Below are 19,589 nucleotides of genomic sequence, written 5' to 3' on the forward strand. Positions count from 1 at the left end.
TTGAATTTTTAATTTTTAGTTAAGAGAATGCTCATATATATATTTATTTAATTTTTAATTTTTCTAAAAATAAAAGTTCGATTCTTCGGAGCACCGAAGTTTTGAGACCCTTACACCGAACACCAAACCGAAGAACCGAACTTTCGAAAAAATAATACCGATACCGAACCAAAAAATCGAAGAACCGAATTAGGTCGATTCGATTCGATTTTTGGTTTTCCGATATTTATGCCCACCCCTAATTTAGACAAAAACTCTCCACATTTTATGAACTCTTTAAAAATACAAGTATTTCCAATCTTTCCGTCCCCTATACATAAATTCCCTTAAAAAGTTTTTAATTTTAATCTCTTCGTGTAAATATATGTGTTTGTAGCTTCTTGGTCAAGCTCTAGGAAATTAAATGACTATTTAATTTAATTTTAAAAATTCATTAATCAATTGAATTAGTTTGATTTTAATTTTAACCTATAATCGATTCTCATGAACGTTCTGCTCTTGTTAAGAAGTATTTGCACACCACTAAATACATCAATAACAAAATTAATCAAGGGAAAAAAGACAAATATATCCCTGAACTATCACAAATGGTATGCAAATACCCTCCGTTATATTTTTGGGACACTGGTGCCCTTGTCATCCAAAAACTAGAGCATATATGCCCTTCACTCTAACGGAAGACAAAATAAGGACACGTGACACAATCTTATCCGTCGATCCAACATTTAATAAATGTCGATCGATGGATAAGATTAGGACACGTGTATGTCCGTTAGTATAAAGGGTATACATGCTCTAATTTTTGGACGACAGAGACACCAATGTCCCAAAAGTATGACGAAGGATATCTGTATACCATTTACAATAATTTGAGAATATATTTATCCTTTTTTCCCATTAATCAATGACGCTACCTCATGAATGGGGCCTATCCAAAGCGAATTGGTATTAATATACGGATTTGGAAGGCTGGACGATAAATCAAAAAATAAAATAAAATATTAATTAATTATTAGTTAAAATAAAATCGTAGAAGCAGGAAACAACCGTCGCGTCGCGGGATCGGTGGTGAAACAAAAAGGCATATGAGTGTAGACATGAGTTAACAACAATTACAGAAGAATTTAACTCATTTTCCTACTCGAAGTCCTCCATTTTCTACAGTAAATTCGAAAAGCTTGAGGGAACAGAAATGGTGTCGTACGTGAGCTTGTTGCTGTACGGAGTGGGAGGAATAGTGGTGGCGGGGATGGCAATACTGGTCGCCTTTCAGGAAAAACTTGTATATGTTCCGGTCTTACCTGGACTCACTAAGGCATATCCAATTACTCCCGCTCGACTTCGACTCCTTTACGAAGATGTTTGGCTCAGATCTTCAGACGGTGTTCGTCTTCATGCTTGGTTCATCAAACTCTTCCCTGACTGCAAAGGTCTCTACACTCTCTCTTAAACTGCGTTTTCTTATGTTTATATGAGGATTTATCTACTCTAATTAGACGAGATGGGCGTAATTTGTGTTCGATTTGTGATTTTCAACTAAATTAACCCATATTTTTTGAAGTTACTAGTGAACTTCCGGATGATTTTGACCTAATTTCAGTTGTACAACCTTTTTAGTTTATGTTTTACCTGAATTGTGCGAGAGAATTGGTGATTATGGATTAACGTTTATAGAAATGAGAGTTACTTTTTGAACGAAATAAGATTGGCTGATGTGGTTTTCTGATTTGCTCCTCAATTTTACTTGATAAATGATTCTTTGAGTATTTTGTTTGTGCAAATGAGCTATGATCTTCATATAAAATGATTAATTCCTGGATCCCAAGAGTCCAGAATTAGTAGGTACTTATGACTGCCAATAGTTTTGGCAAAATGTAGTGGGGGCAAACTGTTAGAATGCTGCTACAGATGCACATCAACATCTATCAGCGGAGATTAAAAATTCTGATTGTAAATTAGTGTGTATGATAGTGGTTATTATGTTGCCAAGGCAAGAAGTATGGATGTGGTGGCAGGGTTGCTAGTTAACCATCTATCATAGCAAAAATAGAACCTAAATACAATATCGACATTCACCTTTGAACTCCAAGTCAGTAGCTCATTTAAAGTTTTAAACTAATATATCTTCAGTACACTTAGCAACCTAACCACCTAGCTGGAGCATGCACAGCTATGATGTTTCCGCATTGTTTTCTACTGATGTAGGAAGTGATGCTTACAAGGATTTTAAACTAATTTGGATGTGTTGTCCACATATGATTAGTTTTTGTTTGCTGGTTAGTGTAATTTATGCTGAGATACTATTTTGGTTCTGCAGGTCCAACTATCATCTTTTTTCAAGAGAATGCAGGAAGTATCCTTTTGTTATAATGTCTTCTTGAATGATTTGCAGACCTTGTTTCCATATTCCTTTTCTTAATCTTCTTCTTGCACTCATGTTATAAAAGTCAACCCTATCTCGTTTGGTTATCCTTTACTAGTTAATTGCAGATATTGCACACCGTCTTGAAATGGTTCGCATAATGTTACAACGTTTGCAATGCAATGTTTTTATGCTTTCCTATCGAGGGTATAAATCATTTCCCCATATTTGTCAGTTTCATGTCTGTGCTTTGTCTTTAATTAACTAGTGTCTTTTTCATTTTCTAATAATTTTGTTGTAACAAAGTTACGGAGCCAGTGATGGATACCCTTCTCAGCATGGGATCACAAAGGATGCTCAGGTTTTGTTAGCTTTCCCAATTTCATAGATTTTGACCTAAACCTTATTTATGAATTTACATAATTGTGCTTGTCTTTTTCAATAGGCTGCACTGGATCATTTAGTTCAGAGGACCGATATTGACACATCAAGAATAGTAGTCTTTGGAAGGTCACTTGGAGGAGCTGTTGGTACTGTTCTTACCAAAAACAATCCTGACAAGGTAATGTAGCAATTCATTTTTATTTTTGTCATGCTGTTAGGTTTAATAATGTTATAAAGCCTGATTATCTCTAATTTGTTTAGTTTCCTCTTTACTCCTTAAATTTAAGTTCAACATGGGCTCCATCATGGAAAGAGAATTCATAGTACTTTGTTAAGTTTCTTTCAAACTTATATGCTCTATGGGTACTCTTGGCTCCACCTGATTGAAGTAAATAACTTTTAGAGGCACTCTTTGGAGGTCGGTAGGAATACAAGCTTTCAAGCGAAAACTAAACTAATCTGAGTTCATCACCAGCATGAGAGGGGCAACTTATAAATATGACGAAGAAAAAAAGAACACTATTTTTTTCTAGAATAAAAATAAAGCTACGTTTCTTTCCCTTTAGAGTAAAGAGAAATCCCTTCTGCACCTAAACTATTGACCGTAAGATAAGATATTAGCTTGTAATATAGTATTATTATTTGTAATACATGTAAAATTACAGGCTACCCCTCGTATATGTGGGATGTCTGATTTAGTTCTTTTTTTTATCACTTCTTCAATGGATGAGTTTAGGAGAATGTTTGCTCCCATTTTTCTCAAATAAAATAGAAGTCCATATAAACTTATGATGTTAGTCTCTTGGGTGTATAACCTCTACGATTTATCTCATGACCGTGATGTTCTTTAAGTACATTATCCTCTTTTGCGCTATTTGTTCATTATGTAGCTAAAAACTTTTGATGTTCTTCTAGTATTGAGACCCCATCAGAACCTGAGTTTGCTTAATCTTACTCCATTTCTACATACTTTAATCTTCATCCAATATTACATCCAGTTCATGCATAGGAGAAGAGTTTCACATCTGAAAGAATGTAATAGTAGTCTACTGTTCAACTAATCTTTATTGGTATTACAGAAAACATTAACTTCACATGCCAAGTGAAAAAATCTCCCTTAATGTAGTTCCATGGTTTGATGTGAGTGACCCAACTATCTAGATTTTGGTAATTCTATTAGTATTCTTCAGTTGATCCCATGTTTCTTAGATGATCCGCAAATTGATATGCCTTGATTATGGTTTTCTTGTTTGATATTCAAGTTCCTTGTTTATGAATTTCCTGTTTGATGTGTGTGGTGATCAGTTTATTTTTGAGGTTTTCCCACTGCCGATTACATATAGTTGATTAAGCACGTTCTGGGTCAAGCTGCATAGAATAGAGTCTGTCTATTTTGTTTAGGGGAATCTATATGGACCTCTTTTTTGTTTCTTTCTGTTCTGTGTCTATCTTCTGGGTTTTATTCCAAACTTTTCTGTTCCAAGGTGTTTAAATAGCTGAAAGTGCTTATAACTTGTACATGTGTTTTGACATTCAAATCCTAGTTTTCTTTCACTATCGTAGGTTGCTGGGCTCATTTTGGAGAATACTCTCACGTCTATCCTGGATATGGTTTTTTGACATTCAAATCCTAGTTTTCTTTCACTATTGTAGGTTGCTGGGCTCATTTTGGAGAATACTTTCACCTCTATCCTGGATATGGCAGGAGTTCTCTTGCCATTCTTGAAGTGGGTCATTGGTGGCAGTGGCTCAAAGGGTTTCAAACTTCTTAACTTTGTTGTTCGATCTCCATGGAACACCATTGATGTCATTGGTGAGGTGAGGATGCATCTTTATAACTCTCTCTGTCCCATTTGAATTGACTTGAGTTGACTTTTTCTTCACAGTAATCTTCATTTTTTTGTTTTATTGAGTCTACTAAAGGTAGAGAAAGTTGTGAAGATGTGACTCAAGTTTGTAAAGTTTAAGTTAAGTTCTTGGAGGGATAAAAATTACGTTTCTAGCAAATAGTTCATAATTTTTAGGATGGACTAAAACAGAACTGGGTAATTAAATTGGATCGAGGTAATATATTTCATGGTTTAACTAATAGCGAAGTGTTCTAAAGTAGTAACGTGGATAAGTCATTTCAGATCCTTTTTTCTTGGTAGGCATTTGACCATAGAAACCAAATATTTTCCACTTTGTTTGGAATTTCTGAAGTTGATGTTGAAGATGGATTTGTATATGGTTATAGTTTTTGCAAAGAATATTTGGTTGTTAATTCTCAAAAAAAAATATTTGGCTTCTTGAATGTACTTTTCCTAAGAGCATGAAATATGATTTGTACCCCTCAATTTTTAAAAACTAGCAAAACCATCAAACTTAATTAATTTACATGAATCATACAATCAAATCTGCTCTATAACAGTAATATCTCATGATGGATAGTCACATAATATCATAAATACAATACCACATTTTTACAAAGTGAATCTTAACTGCTACCTTTGTCAAAAAAAAAGGTGAATCTTTATAGGAAAAAAAAAGAAACAGAAATAGTCAGCTGGCTCCATTGATTTTGTTATCTATATTAACATCGGACCAAACAGACATAAAAGCACCAACAAAGTAATGGAACAGAAAACTCTCCAAGAAAATGACAACCAGATCATACATAAAGCAGCCTAATTATCTACATACCTGTTTGACCATTTCAAAGGAACACAAAGAAAAATAAAAATCCAAGAGAAGTATATGAATCAAACCAAGGAAAAAATAAGATTTCATAAGTAAAAGCACATATAATCAATGATTTAACCTCCCATGTAAGCACCCATTTCAAAAAAATGCATAAAATAGTGATACTTAGTAGGCGTTTGGCCATGCGATACCATATCACGATATGGCATCGTGAGATGGAATCAGCGTTTGGACATGCGATTTTACGCTGATTCCATCTCATGATTCCATCTCATGAGCTGTGATTCCATATTCTCCAAAAATCATGATATGGAATTATATGGTAATTTCATATCATGATTTGAAATATTTTAATACAAAAATTGATCCACGAGTTTATATTTTGTTAAAACAACCCCACATTTATATCTACTAATTATTTATTTCATATGTAAATAAAATTTATAATCACATCATTACTTTTTAAAATTTATTATTTTCACCTACATAAAATTTATTATTCTTACCAACATATAGTCACTTTAACTCACATCAACCGATTGTTAAATTGATGAAATATTCATGGTCTATGAGCATGAAAATATAGTTGCGGATGATATTGACCAACAAATGGCTCAAAGTAACAATGTTGGTTCATCTTCTCGGTCACATGATCGAGAAATGCAAGTTCAACGTGAGGAAATTGTCCGTACTATGTGGGAGGATTATAATAAAGACTAGTACACTACAATTTATGTTCAATTTTTTTTTATTAAAGTAAAGTTAAATGAAACAATTACTCAAGTGGAGAAAAAATAGTTTTGTAATAATTTATTATGCGATTTTATAAATTTTTGTTTATTTAATAAAATTGAATAAACAATTGGGGCTATTTTAATAGTTTTACAACTTATGAGATTTTTATGTTTATGAGAAAATATATAACACAAAAATTTCATATTGCATGTCCAAACAAAACTTCAATTTCATCTCATGATACCATATCGCATGCCCAAACGGGCCCTTAATTTAGGCATGTTGCCAAGCAATTTCTTAAGTGCTGCACTTTTTATAATTTCTTGGAAAGTGATCACTTGGCTTGCTTAATAAAAACAAGCTTTTTATAAAGTTCTGCACTTTTTAAAATTCCCTGGCTAGTGGCTAATTTAAACGGGTCATTTTTTATAAAAACAAAACATTTAGGGCAATTTTTTTTGAAAAAAAGAGAAATAAATGCAATGGTAAAAAGTGAGATGGAAATAAATGAAAACAAGTTTTGAGGTGTTTTCCAAATTTCAAATATAGCTTCAACTTCAAGTTGTATTTGGAATTTTGCATGGTTAAATGCTGATTTTCAGATGAAGTTTAAAAAAAATTCCGGGAAAAAAGTGAATAACTCTGACGCATTCATTTACTATGAAATGCACTTGAATTGCATCTCAGTCGTATATTCGTAATTTCATAGATAAGATGTGAATGATGTGATATTGAGAGATCTAGTTACTGTTCTTGCACGTTTTGATAACAGCAGGGTTTCTTATCGACCATGAATCTGTGTATTATTATAGTGGCCTGAAGCCCTGAACCATCTTAGATTTTATTTAAACTTTGTGAAATTACTGTGTTTGCTAGCCTTTTATTTATTTATTGTTGAGTTGCTAGAAGCTGGTCGAAATTATGTTTTATTCCCCCTTTTTTCGGAAGGAAGCTGGTTGAAATTATGTTTCTGGCTTTTGTTGTCCTTGTTATGTTCAAGTTAGCTCAGACGTCTGGCTTATATTATCTGATTGTTTTGAGTGCAGATCAGGCAACCAATCCTCTTCCTATCTGGATTACAAGATGAGATGGTTCCACCATTCCACATGCAGATGTTGTATGCAAAGGCAGCTGCACGCAACAGGCAATGCTTATTTGTGGAATTTCCTAGTGGGATGCACATGGATACCTGGTTGGCAGGTGGTGATCATTATTGGAGGACAATTCAGAAATATTTGGAAGAAACTGTCCCAGTGAAGAAGGATGATGAATCAAAGAAGGATTCGGAACTGTCCTCTAAGCAAAAGGGTTAGTTGCAGATATCAACTTCACCTGTTATTGTTCTGCTATCTTTTCTCTGTTATATGGTTTTGGGCATCTTAATTATCGTCTAAGAAAATATTTGTGAAGACAGATGATAAATCTTCTTGGAAGGATATTGTTAAGTTAGGGTTCTAGAGGCTGCAAGCCTCCTATATACCTGGACAGTCAGCCCCATTTAAACTGTCCTGAAAAAAAAATTGCTCTGTCGAAGACTGGGTCAAGTATGACTGATCCCTCTAGATATCTGAAAGGGAAGTCATGTCCTATTTTATCAGCCTAAGGAATAGACCGTTTTGTTATGTCTAAAATCTATTTTCAAAATTAACTCATAAAAGAGTATTTGGAAAAGACATTTGAGAGTATGGTATCCAACAGGTATCTAATAATTCATAGAACGGTAAATACTATTAATTCTTTTGATTTAGCTCCTGTTATAGCTCCTTTCTGAAACTACAAGATTGTTAAAGTATTACCTTTCCAAAATAGAAATTCCTACTACCTCATATATCCATTTATCTTCACCTTGTGGATCATTGTTTCTCACTGTGTTGAAGTTTGAAAGCTGATGAACTTCAATTCTTTTCTAGGCTAATTGTGGCTGTTTGGTTTGTGATATCATTTGCAGTATCTTCAGATTTTGTTGCAAGCTGAAATGTTGAGTTTCAGGCAGTTCAGATGTAACTTTGGATTCGAGGATTCAAATACGTTTCTTTTGATATTGCAGTGATGAAGAGCAGTTTGTGATATCAAAGGAATGGAAGTGCATCCTTTCAAATATTTATTCTTCTGAGGATATTTTTTGGTGTCCTATTTTCAGAAGGGAAAAAGATGTGAAGGTCTTCATTTATACTGCATCTCACTAACAATACTTGGGGTGTCGAAATATAGGTCCAGCTGAGTCGTGTTGTATGAATAAGGATTCAAACGTTTTGATTGTATGCCAAACGTAGAATGGCAACTCTCTACCAGAGAGTGATGACAGGCGGAAGACATTCTTTCGTGTGAATGGCTTACTCTTTATTTTGGTGTGATGATTTTTCTTATAATTTGTGAACTTTCAATCTATGTATTCAAACTTTCCTTAGTTATTACGTACACATCAGGATTATCAGCTTAAAGCTTGTAAGGTTCTTCTGAAGGACTTGTTCGTATTCAAATTTCAACTATAACTTGCATAATATTATACCATTTGGGGAAAACATCACGGCTTGTAATTTAATACGTACGTACTAAAGTTTATTTGCAAATGTGTTTAGGCTTCTGTTTTGCTATGGATTTTGAAGCTTCAAAATTTGAATTTTTGAATATACGTTTTACGTGAGTGAGTGATTAGTTTTTGGGAACATGAAAATATTTGAACATCATATTTATTGAATTCCTCATCTCACCTCCATCGAATGATTCCACCTTGTTTGGATTGTTGTTACCTATTGTATTTATTAGTTTAAATATCATGTTTGTTTTGATTGTTATTTGAATTTTATTGTATTGTATCGTTTAGATTCATTATTAGTAACAGTTAAAAGTTTCATTTCAATTTAGTGTAATCACATTATTATCTTAATATTTCTTCAATTTTTATTATCTTTATTATTACTAGTAATTATTTTTTACCCTGCCTAAAAAGTAGCACTCGCTTGTATTCTATTTTTCTTGTAGGATTATTACTCAAATTGTACCTTGCATTTTCTTGTAGATTTATAACTCAAATTCTTAATATGTGACGATACGATTTATCGAAACAATAAACAATACTTAACAGTGTGATTGAGTAGGCAAATATAGAACCCATTGCTGAAATTAGCATTTCTGTTTTTGCTAGTATCATCATCTTAATTCTTATCCAACACGTACCTCAATTCCTATTTTATTTTTAAAGAAACATTTGAAACTTGACGTCCACCAATGAAGTTATTCCACGTCATTCGAATGGGTCTCTGTTTTCATTTCCACTTCCGTCCAAAATGATCCAGTATTATTACGATAATACCCTTGTACATTATATTCCTTTCGTGCTCAAAAAGTTGTTCAAATTACCTGAATTGAAACAGGGGCAGGAAGAAAAAATATTAAATAAAAATCTTGTGTAGAGTGATCCATTGTGAAGATGGAAGGAGGTGCTGCACAGTACAATCCTCGCACTGTAGAAGAAGTTTTTAAGGATTTTACTGGCCGTCGAGCCGGCATGATCAAAGCCCTCACCACTGGTATTTCAATTCTCTCTATCGACAATTTCCTGTTTTGCTGCTTTATATGCTCTTTTTTTTTTTTCTTTCTTTCTGGTTTTTGGGATACATTTCATCATTTTTGTCTTTCTTTTGCAGATGTCGAGGATTTTTATCAGCAATGTGACCCTGGTTAGTTAGGGATCTTTACCTTCTTTTTTCGTATACATTTCCGCGTTTGGCTGTATGTTGCTTCTCGAGTGTTTCGCTTATTTTTACCGGATTTCGTTGGTTTTGAGTTTTCATGTAATTTGCTTGCTCTTTTTCAGTACTAATTGATTTTACCCAAGTGATTAGCAAATTTCTACTGTTTCTGATGGCGACCCAAATGGAACCTTTTTTTATTTGAGATAATAACGCATTAATTTTTTCAATCAAATTTCGGGTTTTGGGTCAAAGGACAGAAGAATGTTTTTCTTTTCTTTTCAATTATATTATATTCAAGCAATTTACTAAAAATTAAACTTCTGGGTAATCTGTTTTTTTGTTGTGTTGTCCTATGTCCTGTTTATATAGACATGGTTTTCTTTTTGTTGCGCGACTTTTAACTGAGATATTGTTTTTACTGGTAAATATCTCTTCCAATTCAAGATTTTAGAGTTTTTTAATAGGGTGTTGGTGTTCTGCTTGCGTCTAGAGCTGTTCATAATGCTTCAAGAACACTTCTGTCTGTAATGTACTGTACCGTGTGCGCAATGTGAATTCATTGTGAGAGGAAAAAACTTTAAATGAAGATTTTTCAGACATATGAGTTGTGGGAGAAATCTCTTATTTTGATTGTTGGTTAAGCTTTCTGCCCCAATTGAAATTGCCATGCACTGGTTGGGTGGACTTGAACTGGAGCTGAGTGAATAGTAACCGTGGTCTTATGTGCTTACTGTATGTCGTCCCTCACAATATGATTCTAGCAATCAATCCCTAGATGTTTTAAGTTTTCATAGCTTGGAAGTTATTGTTCTAACTTCATATAGGGGCTTCATTTTTTAGCTTTGATTGAGCAGGTATTGCGAATGTAGGATCATTTTCTGTCTGGTCCTTTTTTGCTTACTGACCAGCTTTGTTATTGACTTAAGTCTCAAAATATTAATTTAATGTAGTCTAGTTCATCATTTCTTGAATTATCATCCAACTTGATAAATTTTGTGACAAAAGATTGAAGCTTGTGCCTGATTTTGTGCTTAAAATACTTTTTGCATAATAAAAATTTTGGTGGCGCCAATGTTTTATTCTGACTTCGCTTTGCTAAGATGTTGTTTCTTATTGAACAAGTGTTTTTCTGATTGTGATTAGTCTTTGTTTACTCTTTTCTTATATTTGGAAACCTTGCAGAAAAGGAAAATCTCTGCCTCTATGGATATCCAAGCGAGCAGTGGGAAGTCAATTTGCCAGCTGAGGAGGTGCCTCCAGAGCTTCCAGAGCCAGCATTAGGTATAAACTTTGCTAGAGATGGGATGCAAGAAAAGGAATGGTTAGCTCTGGTTGCTGTACATAGTGATGCATGGCTACTGTCTGTTTCCTTCTATTTTGGTGCCAGATTCGGCTTTGATAGAGCTGACAGGTAAACTCGATTCTACAACAATATAAGAAAATAGTTTCTTGGTTATTTGTACTTTTAATAGGTCACCTTTCAAGTGATTTATTTGTGTATATATTTTTTTCCTTTTTAATCATATCAGAATTGTATCTTTTGTTCAAATATCTTGCTTTGAATCATAAATAGTTGTGAACAGCCTACAAGCCTTTGCTGTGTCACTTTGTAAAGCATTTTGGAGGGATGCTTATAATTACACCTTGTCAGATGTCAAAGCTTGGAGGAGAATTGTCCCAGCAGGCATCTGTGTAATTTCTTTGATGGAGAAAAACAATTATTTCCTTCGTTTAGAGTCTACCGAGTATGGAAAGTTTCTTCACTTTACTGAATCCTTTTGATCTCTTTAATCTAGGAAACTTCTTTTCAACATGATGAATGATCTGCCAACAATATATGAAGTTGTTACTGGAGTGGCCAAGAAGAAAGTAAAGGATAAATCAACAGTTTCAAATCACAGCAGCAACAAGTCAAAATCAAATTCTAAAGCGGTACTGTTGAAAACCTCTTCAGTCCCCCATCCTTCTCTCTTCTCTCAAATAGATGTTTTTTCATGGATAACAGTAGCTGTGCAGTAGTCTTTAACGGATTCCCTTTGGACAGTATTTAGCTGAAAACCTTCAGCTTTAGGACATTGCCACTGAATACTTTCCTCGAAACTTATGTTTGTGAACCTAAGATATGGTCAATGAATCACTAGATGGATCCTCTTTGATTTGAGACATGGTTCAGATTTCAATTATCCACACCCATTTTGAATTATAAATGTGTATGATGACTCTCGACAGCAGTAAGTGGCATATATAGTGATGTTTTGCTATTGTCATAGCAGTTTAATAACATTGAGAGGTAGGAATCAGGAAAGTGAAGCATTTGTATAATGTTCTTCTACAGGGGAAAACTAATCTTTCTGTCCTGTTATAGTATAGGAGTTCAAACGGGCCTCCTAAGTTGATATATTGTTGATTTGTCATTTTCTTATATAATTGCTTACCTTGGTGTTCGGTGTAAAAACAGAACAGGCTTGCGTCTATGCCTTTCTGGGCAGGTCAGGTTGTGGTTGCCCTGCTTCTAGTTTGAGGAAGGCTTATTAGTCAGTTAAAAGTGATTTGAACTATAGTAATTACAATTGTGTTGTATGCTTAAGTTTGATAGAAGAGGCTTTTTAGATGCCTAGGGACTAGGGTGAAGTCAATGCTGGAGTTTTTCCAAAGAGGTATTGTGTAAGGTAAACTATGAGACTCCCATGAAGCCTTAGTGTTGTGTTATTATTATTATTCTTTAATTTCTCCTATGTAACTTCATCCAATGTTTTATGTCTACCTCAACTCCTGCCTTCATAATTGACCTTTTCTCATAAATCGGTTCTCTTATCTAAAATTATTTGCGAATTTGGTGCTTCTGTTGTGCAACATTTTACACTTAATTTTTCTTTGCACTATGTTTGTACATTTTGGGTTGTCTTAAGTGAATTGTATCGAACTGCTTTGAAAAATAAACCTTTTCTTCTCAAAATAAATAAATAAAATGAACGTGTGCCTTCTTGCAGTTGCTTGTGCTAAGTTTACTGTCTTCTGAAGTATCCTCTTTTAAACTTGTCACTGGGTATGTTGTTGTATCATCATCTAGACTAGATGTTACTGTGTCTACCTCATTGTCATTGTGGCTATTTCAATGCACTAAGCCATGTTCCTCTAACTAAATTCAGTACCATGCCCATGTACCTTGTATCATTATGCCTCTAATGTGTTGACATCTTAGTTATAGATCCATGCTTCATTGCTTTTTTTCCATGCATGGCACAGCAGATATCCACATTGTTTTATTTTAAATCTCAGGGTAAATACTCAAAGCCTCAAGTAAAAGATGAGGATGATGGATTCGATGAGGAAGAAGAAGATGAACATGGCGACACTCTGTGTGGTGCATGTGGTGAGAACTATGCTTCAGATGAATTCTGGATTTTCTGTGATATGTGCGAGAGGTGGTTCCATGGCAACTGTGTGAAGATCACCCCCGCCAAGGCCGAGCATATAAAGCAGTACAAATGCCCTTCATGCAGCAACAAGAGGATACGCTCGTGACATCCCCTATCAGATATGTGCTGAGTTCCACAACTTGTAATTGTTCATGTTGAGCTCAGCTCACTGTCATCTTACAAATATCAGCAAGGCATGAGTAGTCAGAGTTCTAGTCTCTTATGTTTATCAGGGTGCTTAGCTAGTTTAGTTCCCTCAAGACACCCTTTTATTCAACTCTAAACAATTGGATATTAGATGTATCTTTCAGTATCAATGCTAACTAAATGCAGTTCATCTGGAGCATATGTTGCAGCTGTAGTTTTTGGGTGCTCCTTGTTTGATCATAAAACGTGTTCTTAATGATTTCAAACGCAAGTAAATGATGTGATTTGGAATGACTGCTGAGCATTTACCTCATCATGGTTACAGCTTGCGAGCTAGTTGACTGGTTACAGATTAGGCAGAATAAAACATGTCAATCAAGATTGAATTATGTACTTAATGGGCGATGTGAGATATAACCGTGCTGGTCTTGTAGTAGCTTCATTTGCTGAAACGATAGACGTTCTGCTGTATCTGCAAGCTGCTCTCCCCTTGGTTCAATGTGAAAATCCTTTATTGCCATGGTTGAATCTCCTCTATCTTCTAGCTTCACAAAATATCCATTGAGGAAGTTACTTATTATGATACCTAAATCTATTGTTTCCGTTTTTCCTTTCAACTATGCTTTTTCTCTTTTATTTGTTTTAGAGATATACATCACTAGATCTTAATTTACAAGGTAGGGGGTCATTGCCAATTACATTAGAATTTGTTATTGGTCTTTTTCTAGTTGTGTCCTGTATTCAACATTGGTAAGCCTAATAATTTAGCTTACATTGTGATATGAAATCATGATTTCTTCAAAAAGAAAGTAGAGAGAGAGAGAGAGATTGAAGCTTCTTTTTTTTTTCAATCATATATATAAATGATGTTCTACGTACAATGCTACTACCTCAATCTAATCTTTTCATTAGGGAAAATAACATTTGGATTTCGGATGTGTGGATTTAATGCAGCTAATTCCTCCCATTTAGCCCCTGTACCATGCACCCGTGATGATATACTCCATAACGTTTCACCAGGCTGCACTGTTGTTGTAGTTGCTTGAGAAGAAGCAGCTGCTATCGATGATTTATTACCACCCTTTGACTTCATTAATGGATGCTTATTCTTCTTTCCCATTCCATTCGCCAGCAACCAACGCGATCCTGATTGCTGTTGACTTGACGAACCCCATAATTTCTTTTTACCTTGTTCTGTCTTTAAACCTGCAACATGCACTTCAGTGATTTTGTATTGAGGGATTTCTTCATCATCACGGATGTGATCTTCATTCACCTCCACACCACCAGCTTCCTTTTTGGGGGGCTTGAGTATTTCATTATCATCGTCGTCTTCATTGCTCTTTCTAACTTGAGAAACTGTGCTGTATATCTTAGCTTTAGGTGTTACAAACACTCTCTCCACTTGAACAAGAGCAAGCATAGGTGTACCAACTGGCTCATAATTCCTTAAAGGATCACGAAGTTGCACCATTAGGGCCACTGTAAAGCTGTTCCCTAACAATCCGCAATTCTTACCCTTGCCACGTCTCTTCGACCTACCACGAAACAAGTCAGTGCAGGTACCATGATGAGCTGCAAGCAGTTTGGACGTCCGCTCGCTGATTTCATCAATTTCTCCGGCGTCCAACTTCATCCATTCATCAAGAGTGAGAGATAAGCCCATAAGTCCATCAACCTCACCACCACCATCATTGTCTTTAACGTCCAGTAACTGCAATCCACCCGTTCCTTCTAGACCTACAGCTCCTCCAAAGTTGACCTCCTTTCCCTCAATGGCTGAAAACTCACCAATGGGTTTTGAGCTTACATTAGAAGGTGTGTCCTCATCTGACATGCCTGACTGTATTCTCAAACCTTCAATTGAAAGGGCTTCAATTTTATCCATCGCCAAAGGAGCAAGGTCCTCTAGTGATACGTATTCTGAGTCCTTGTCAAGCCCAGCAGAATTTGACTCCAACTTGCCGGACTTTGGTCTGTGCAATTTCCCCTTATTACTTTGAATACCAGCCATATTTTGTCCAAACTCAAATTCATGCTGCAACAAATCTTGTCTGCAGTAGGTAGAAGTCATATAAGACAATTAGTTAAGAGAAATAGTGTGCTAGATATGTGCGATTTCAAATATAAGTGAAAGACAGATTCAAACCTCACAGTTCCATCTAGTCTTGGTGCAGTTTCCCATCCTATATGTTGCATTGTCTGGCCAGTAATATCTTCTAAAGGCATCAATTTATTTGCCTGAATAGAGAGCTTTTCAATTCCAATGGAAGCTAAATGCTGCAGTATGTCCATTATGCCAGATCCCATTTCTGCAGGAACCACCACTGGACTGGATACCTGCATTATCAAACTCCCCCCACTCTTGGCATTCTTGAAAAGTGAAGGGTTCATTGATCTTAAAAATCCTCCATTTTTAGTCTTAATGAAGGGTCCTAAGCCTTCTCCAAGAGGGGGCAACTGGGAAGGGTCCTCAAGAGGAATATCAATTGGGCTTCCAAAACCGCTTGAGCTCTTAGGAGGGGAATGTTGAAATGCCCTCTCGTTCAAGCCCCATTCATACATCAAAGCCTCTGTCTCCAAGTCTTCCAACATGGACGCCCCAGTTTTATTGCTTGTTGCTTCGATTTCTATCTTTGGCATCTCTACATAGGAATCTACATTACATGAATAATCAAAATCCTCATAAATGCTCCTCCAATCGGATCCAGTTGAAGCATCACAAGCAAATTCTAGGTGATCAATGTCCTTATCAAAGTTGAACAAGGAACAGCCATCTGCCAAAGTATCCTTCTCAAATTGCCTCAGCAGTCGTTCTCTTGGGGAATCAGGCTCACTTTCAGAACTCGGGGAAAATTGAGTGTGCTCTATCCCTAACATATCCAGAAAATCACTAGCCACAGATTCAGCATCATAATCCAAGCTTAGGGATTTTCCTTTCCTAAGCTCCCCAAAGTTTCCTTTATTGTCCAAGCCTCCATCATGATTTATAACTTCATTTTCATCATCTTGGGAATCTAATCCCTCATTTGCCAAGTCAGACACCCTCTTTAATGCAGACTCCAATTCCTTCATGATCGACTCTTTGGAAGATTCATTTGTCTCGAAATTGCAGGTGCTCACTGAAAGATCATCATTCGCAGTGTCAACTTCCTTGGACAACAATGCAAGCTGTGGCTCCTCTTCATTGAACATCCCAAAACTACTATTAGGTTCAGCATTCTCTTCCGAAGGAGTATCACCAGTTTTCGTGGTTTCTTCTTCTTTTCCCTCCCATACCTCTGAGGCAACTTCTATACCTTGATCTCTGATAAAAACCTCACTTAAATCGTCCCCATTTTCAATATTTCCCTTCTCAGGCTCCGATAGCAAGGCTAAGTTGGGTTTTAGGGTCTTAACATCATCACAGCATACATCTATCTGCGGTTTGCAATCAACTGAACATTCCACTTTCTCTTCCTCAAGTTTCTGATACATCACATTTACAGATATGGAAAGTTCAGACGAAGGAACTGGTAAAACCTCGTGAAGGTCTTTTATATTCTCAGCAGAACACTGTGAAGCAGAAGATCGAGCAGGAAGGCTCCCTGCTCGCCTCATTGTTTTACTCAGATCATCACTTTGCTCACATTGTGCCAAAATTTTTGCTATATTTTCACTATTGCGCCTCAAGTTCTTCACATCAAGAAGACTCGTATTGCTAGGAAACACAGTAAAAGTTTTCCCAACTATGTGATACTCAAAACTAACATTCATGGTTGCACCTTTAGCCTTACCTGACAACCTGAAACTAGTAGTCCACTTGCCTGAGCTATTCTCCTCCAATTCATCCAATGCAAGAGGAAGCAACCTAGTAAGATCAACGCGATGCATTCCTAAATCAAGATCAGGAGTAGCATATATAGAAGCATACAACAAGAAATGTTTAGCCTCATACTTTGCTGATTGATTAGGACCATTCTTGCTACCAGATATAGAACATGTATGAGTCAACTGTTCCTCAAACTCAGCTATCCCTTTAGAAACAACAACAGGACGAGTCGTTAACTCACCATCTCGCCTTTTCCAATGCACAACAAGGCAAAGCTCATCAAACAATGTTGATAACCCTTCAATAGAATGTACTTGAACAGAAAAACAACAATTAAACTTTTTGTTCCTAACAGCTAAGGATTTTAGACCTTTCCAACTCCAGATGGATTTCTTACTCTCCTTCTCTGATAAATCATCTTTATTCTTCGATTTCTGATGGGTTTTTCCTACAGACATTGAACGATTACTAGCTCCTAACATCAAACTCCTCCGTCCACCTTTATCATCCAAATATAAAGCTTTATTTAGAGCTTCAATATCATCCAACAATTTTTCATTTCCACCAATTTTCGACATCGCAAAAACTACAAGAATAACGTTATCATACAATTATACAAAAACCCAATTCACCGAATTGTAACAATTCAAAATTCAAAATTGCTCCTTTGATAAAGCTAGATTAGCGGATCTACATAATAAAAAAAAAATCATAGGTTCTATCGCCATTGCAAAGACAAATTTGAACATAAAAAAAAAAAAAAACTTTCTGTTTTTTGTTGACATGAAGAAGAAAGGAGAGAGAGAGAGTTTGAATTTCTTACAAAGTTTGAATTAGCGATGTCTTAGGCGAGTGTTTCTCCTTATTATTTGTCTCTCTATTTTGGCATTATCATCTTTATTTTTTAAAAAAAATATTCAAACGTAGAGACAAATAACAATAATGGTCCCTTATATTTGAATCTAGGTTTGAAATAGTCCTTTTAAGTATGCACGGAACAATTTAAATTTTTAAATTCATCAGAAGTTAATATTTTTAAACTTTCACATATTTACTGAATTATCTGTTAGATTACATGAGAGCTATGAAAAAAGAACAGAAAATTCATGGAAACTCACATTTATAGGTATAATTTTTTTAGTTTCTTTCTGCAAACAAATTTATTTTCTTGAGTTTGGTGCAATTTTTTGTGGTATAATTTTTATTATTTGTTTATTATAGTGCGGTATATTTTAAAATTTAATTGATTTTTTGTGTTTATTGTTAATTCTTTTTTTATATATATTTTTTGTCAAATTTAACAAACATTAGGTCTCAAACATGTGTGTTGCATGTATATTTCACGCTTAATAGTATAAATATTTAAAAAGTTAGTATTTGAATTAATTTGGGAAAATGCATAAGTACCCCCCCAGCCTATGCCCGAAATCCCAGAGACACACCTAACCTTTACAAAGGTCCTATTACCCCCCTGAACTTAATTTATCTATAATATTCTACCCCTTTTTGGCCTACGTGGCACTATCCTCGAAAAAAATGTCAACATGCGATGGGCCCACAAGACAATGCCACATAGGCCAAAAAGGGGTAGAATATTACATATAAAATAAGTTCGGGGGGGTAATAGGACCTTAGTAAAGGTTAGGTGTGTCTCTGGGATTTCGGGTATAGGCTGGGGGGGTACTTATGCATTTTCCCAATTAATTTTTTTTAGATGGCATATGAACATGTGAAGAAAACAACTACATTTTATTTTTTATAACTATATTTCTATACATTAATTTTTATTTTATAAGGTACATGACAAATGATGTTCTTTGGCTTTTCATTTCTCTTTTTTTCATTGATAAACTAAAAATTAAACACAAGTAATTAGGGACAACTATGAAAGAAAAAGTGGACAAGTAATTAAGGACAGAGGGAGTATATAATTACATGTTTACCTTACATCCGACAAAGATATTATTCATATCCTTGTAAGAAATTTTCAGTTTATTTAATCAGACATGATCCGTTCAAGGGTCAATAACAACATTGTGCTATCATGTATACATATAGGGGTGATATAAGAATGTGAAAAGTTATCGAGAAAAAAGTTAATATAAAGAAAGATGATGCATAGAAATAATTAATGTAATAACTAACTAAATTCATAATGTTATAACTAAAGGATGTAAAAGGTTCTGAGTAATATTTGCAATAATTAGTAATAACTAAGAGAATTTATAATATCATAACTAAAGAATTAAAGCGGTATAGCTGAATTTTTTATTAATTATGTATTTATAAATAGGACTTCTAATTTAGTGTAGGGGAAAATGATATTCCAACTTTGCACTTTAAAGTTTCCCGTG

The 19,589-nt window shown here is 35.0% G+C and overlaps 3 protein-coding genes across 6 annotated transcripts; 2 read left to right on the forward strand and 1 right to left on the reverse strand.

Moving 5' to 3' along the window:
- Window positions 1-1,049: 1,049 nt before the first annotated feature.
- LOC125876191 (alpha/beta hydrolase domain-containing protein WAV2) lies at window positions 1,050-8,570 on the forward strand. Of its 2 annotated transcripts, none has more exons than XM_049557311.1 (8): window positions 1,050-1,430; window positions 2,318-2,353; window positions 2,491-2,569; window positions 2,669-2,723; window positions 2,808-2,924; window positions 4,400-4,564; window positions 7,210-7,471; window positions 8,211-8,570. In XM_049557311.1, exons 1-8 carry the CDS (start codon window positions 1,193-1,195, stop codon window positions 8,228-8,230), a joined length of 972 nt encoding a protein of 323 aa, XP_049413268.1. In that variant the 5' UTR covers window positions 1,050-1,192; the 3' UTR covers window positions 8,231-8,570. The 2 variants fall into 2 exon arrangements, with proteins under 2 accessions (XP_049413268.1, XP_049413267.1); XM_049557310.1 differs by having other exon boundaries at window positions 1,051-1,430; window positions 8,112-8,570.
- A 947-nt stretch (window positions 8,571-9,517) lies between these two features.
- LOC125876195 (PHD finger protein ALFIN-LIKE 4-like) lies at window positions 9,518-13,620 on the forward strand. Its single transcript, XM_049557313.1, has 5 exons — window positions 9,518-9,693; window positions 9,811-9,843; window positions 11,041-11,269; window positions 11,655-11,790; window positions 13,138-13,620. The coding sequence occupies exons 1-5, from the start codon at window positions 9,594-9,596 to the stop codon at window positions 13,381-13,383; spliced, it is 744 nt and encodes a 247-aa protein (XP_049413270.1). The 5' UTR covers window positions 9,518-9,593; the 3' UTR covers window positions 13,384-13,620.
- A 662-nt stretch (window positions 13,621-14,282) lies between these two features.
- LOC125876185 (protein PLASTID MOVEMENT IMPAIRED 1-RELATED 1-like) lies at window positions 14,283-18,134 on the reverse strand. Of its 3 annotated transcripts, none has more exons than XM_049557301.1 (3): window positions 18,059-18,134; window positions 15,574-17,821; window positions 14,283-15,478 (listed from the first exon to the last, which is right to left on the reverse strand). In XM_049557301.1, the coding sequence occupies exons 2-3, from the start codon at window positions 17,811-17,813 to the stop codon at window positions 14,311-14,313; spliced, it is 3,408 nt and encodes a 1,135-aa protein (XP_049413258.1). In that variant the 5' UTR covers window positions 17,814-17,821; window positions 18,059-18,134; the 3' UTR covers window positions 14,283-14,310. The 3 variants fall into 3 exon arrangements, with proteins under 3 accessions (XP_049413258.1, XP_049413259.1, XP_049413257.1); XM_049557302.1 differs by lacking the exon at window positions 18,059-18,134 and having other exon boundaries at window positions 15,574-17,274; window positions 17,362-17,979; XM_049557300.1 differs by lacking the exon at window positions 18,059-18,134 and having other exon boundaries at window positions 15,574-17,978.
- Window positions 18,135-19,589: the final 1,455 nt, after the last annotated feature.

The sequence above is a fragment of the Solanum stenotomum genome, chromosome 9, assembly GCF_019186545.1.
Source record: "Solanum stenotomum isolate F172 chromosome 9, ASM1918654v1, whole genome shotgun sequence".
NCBI lineage: Eukaryota > Viridiplantae > Streptophyta > Magnoliopsida > Solanales > Solanaceae > Solanum > Solanum stenotomum.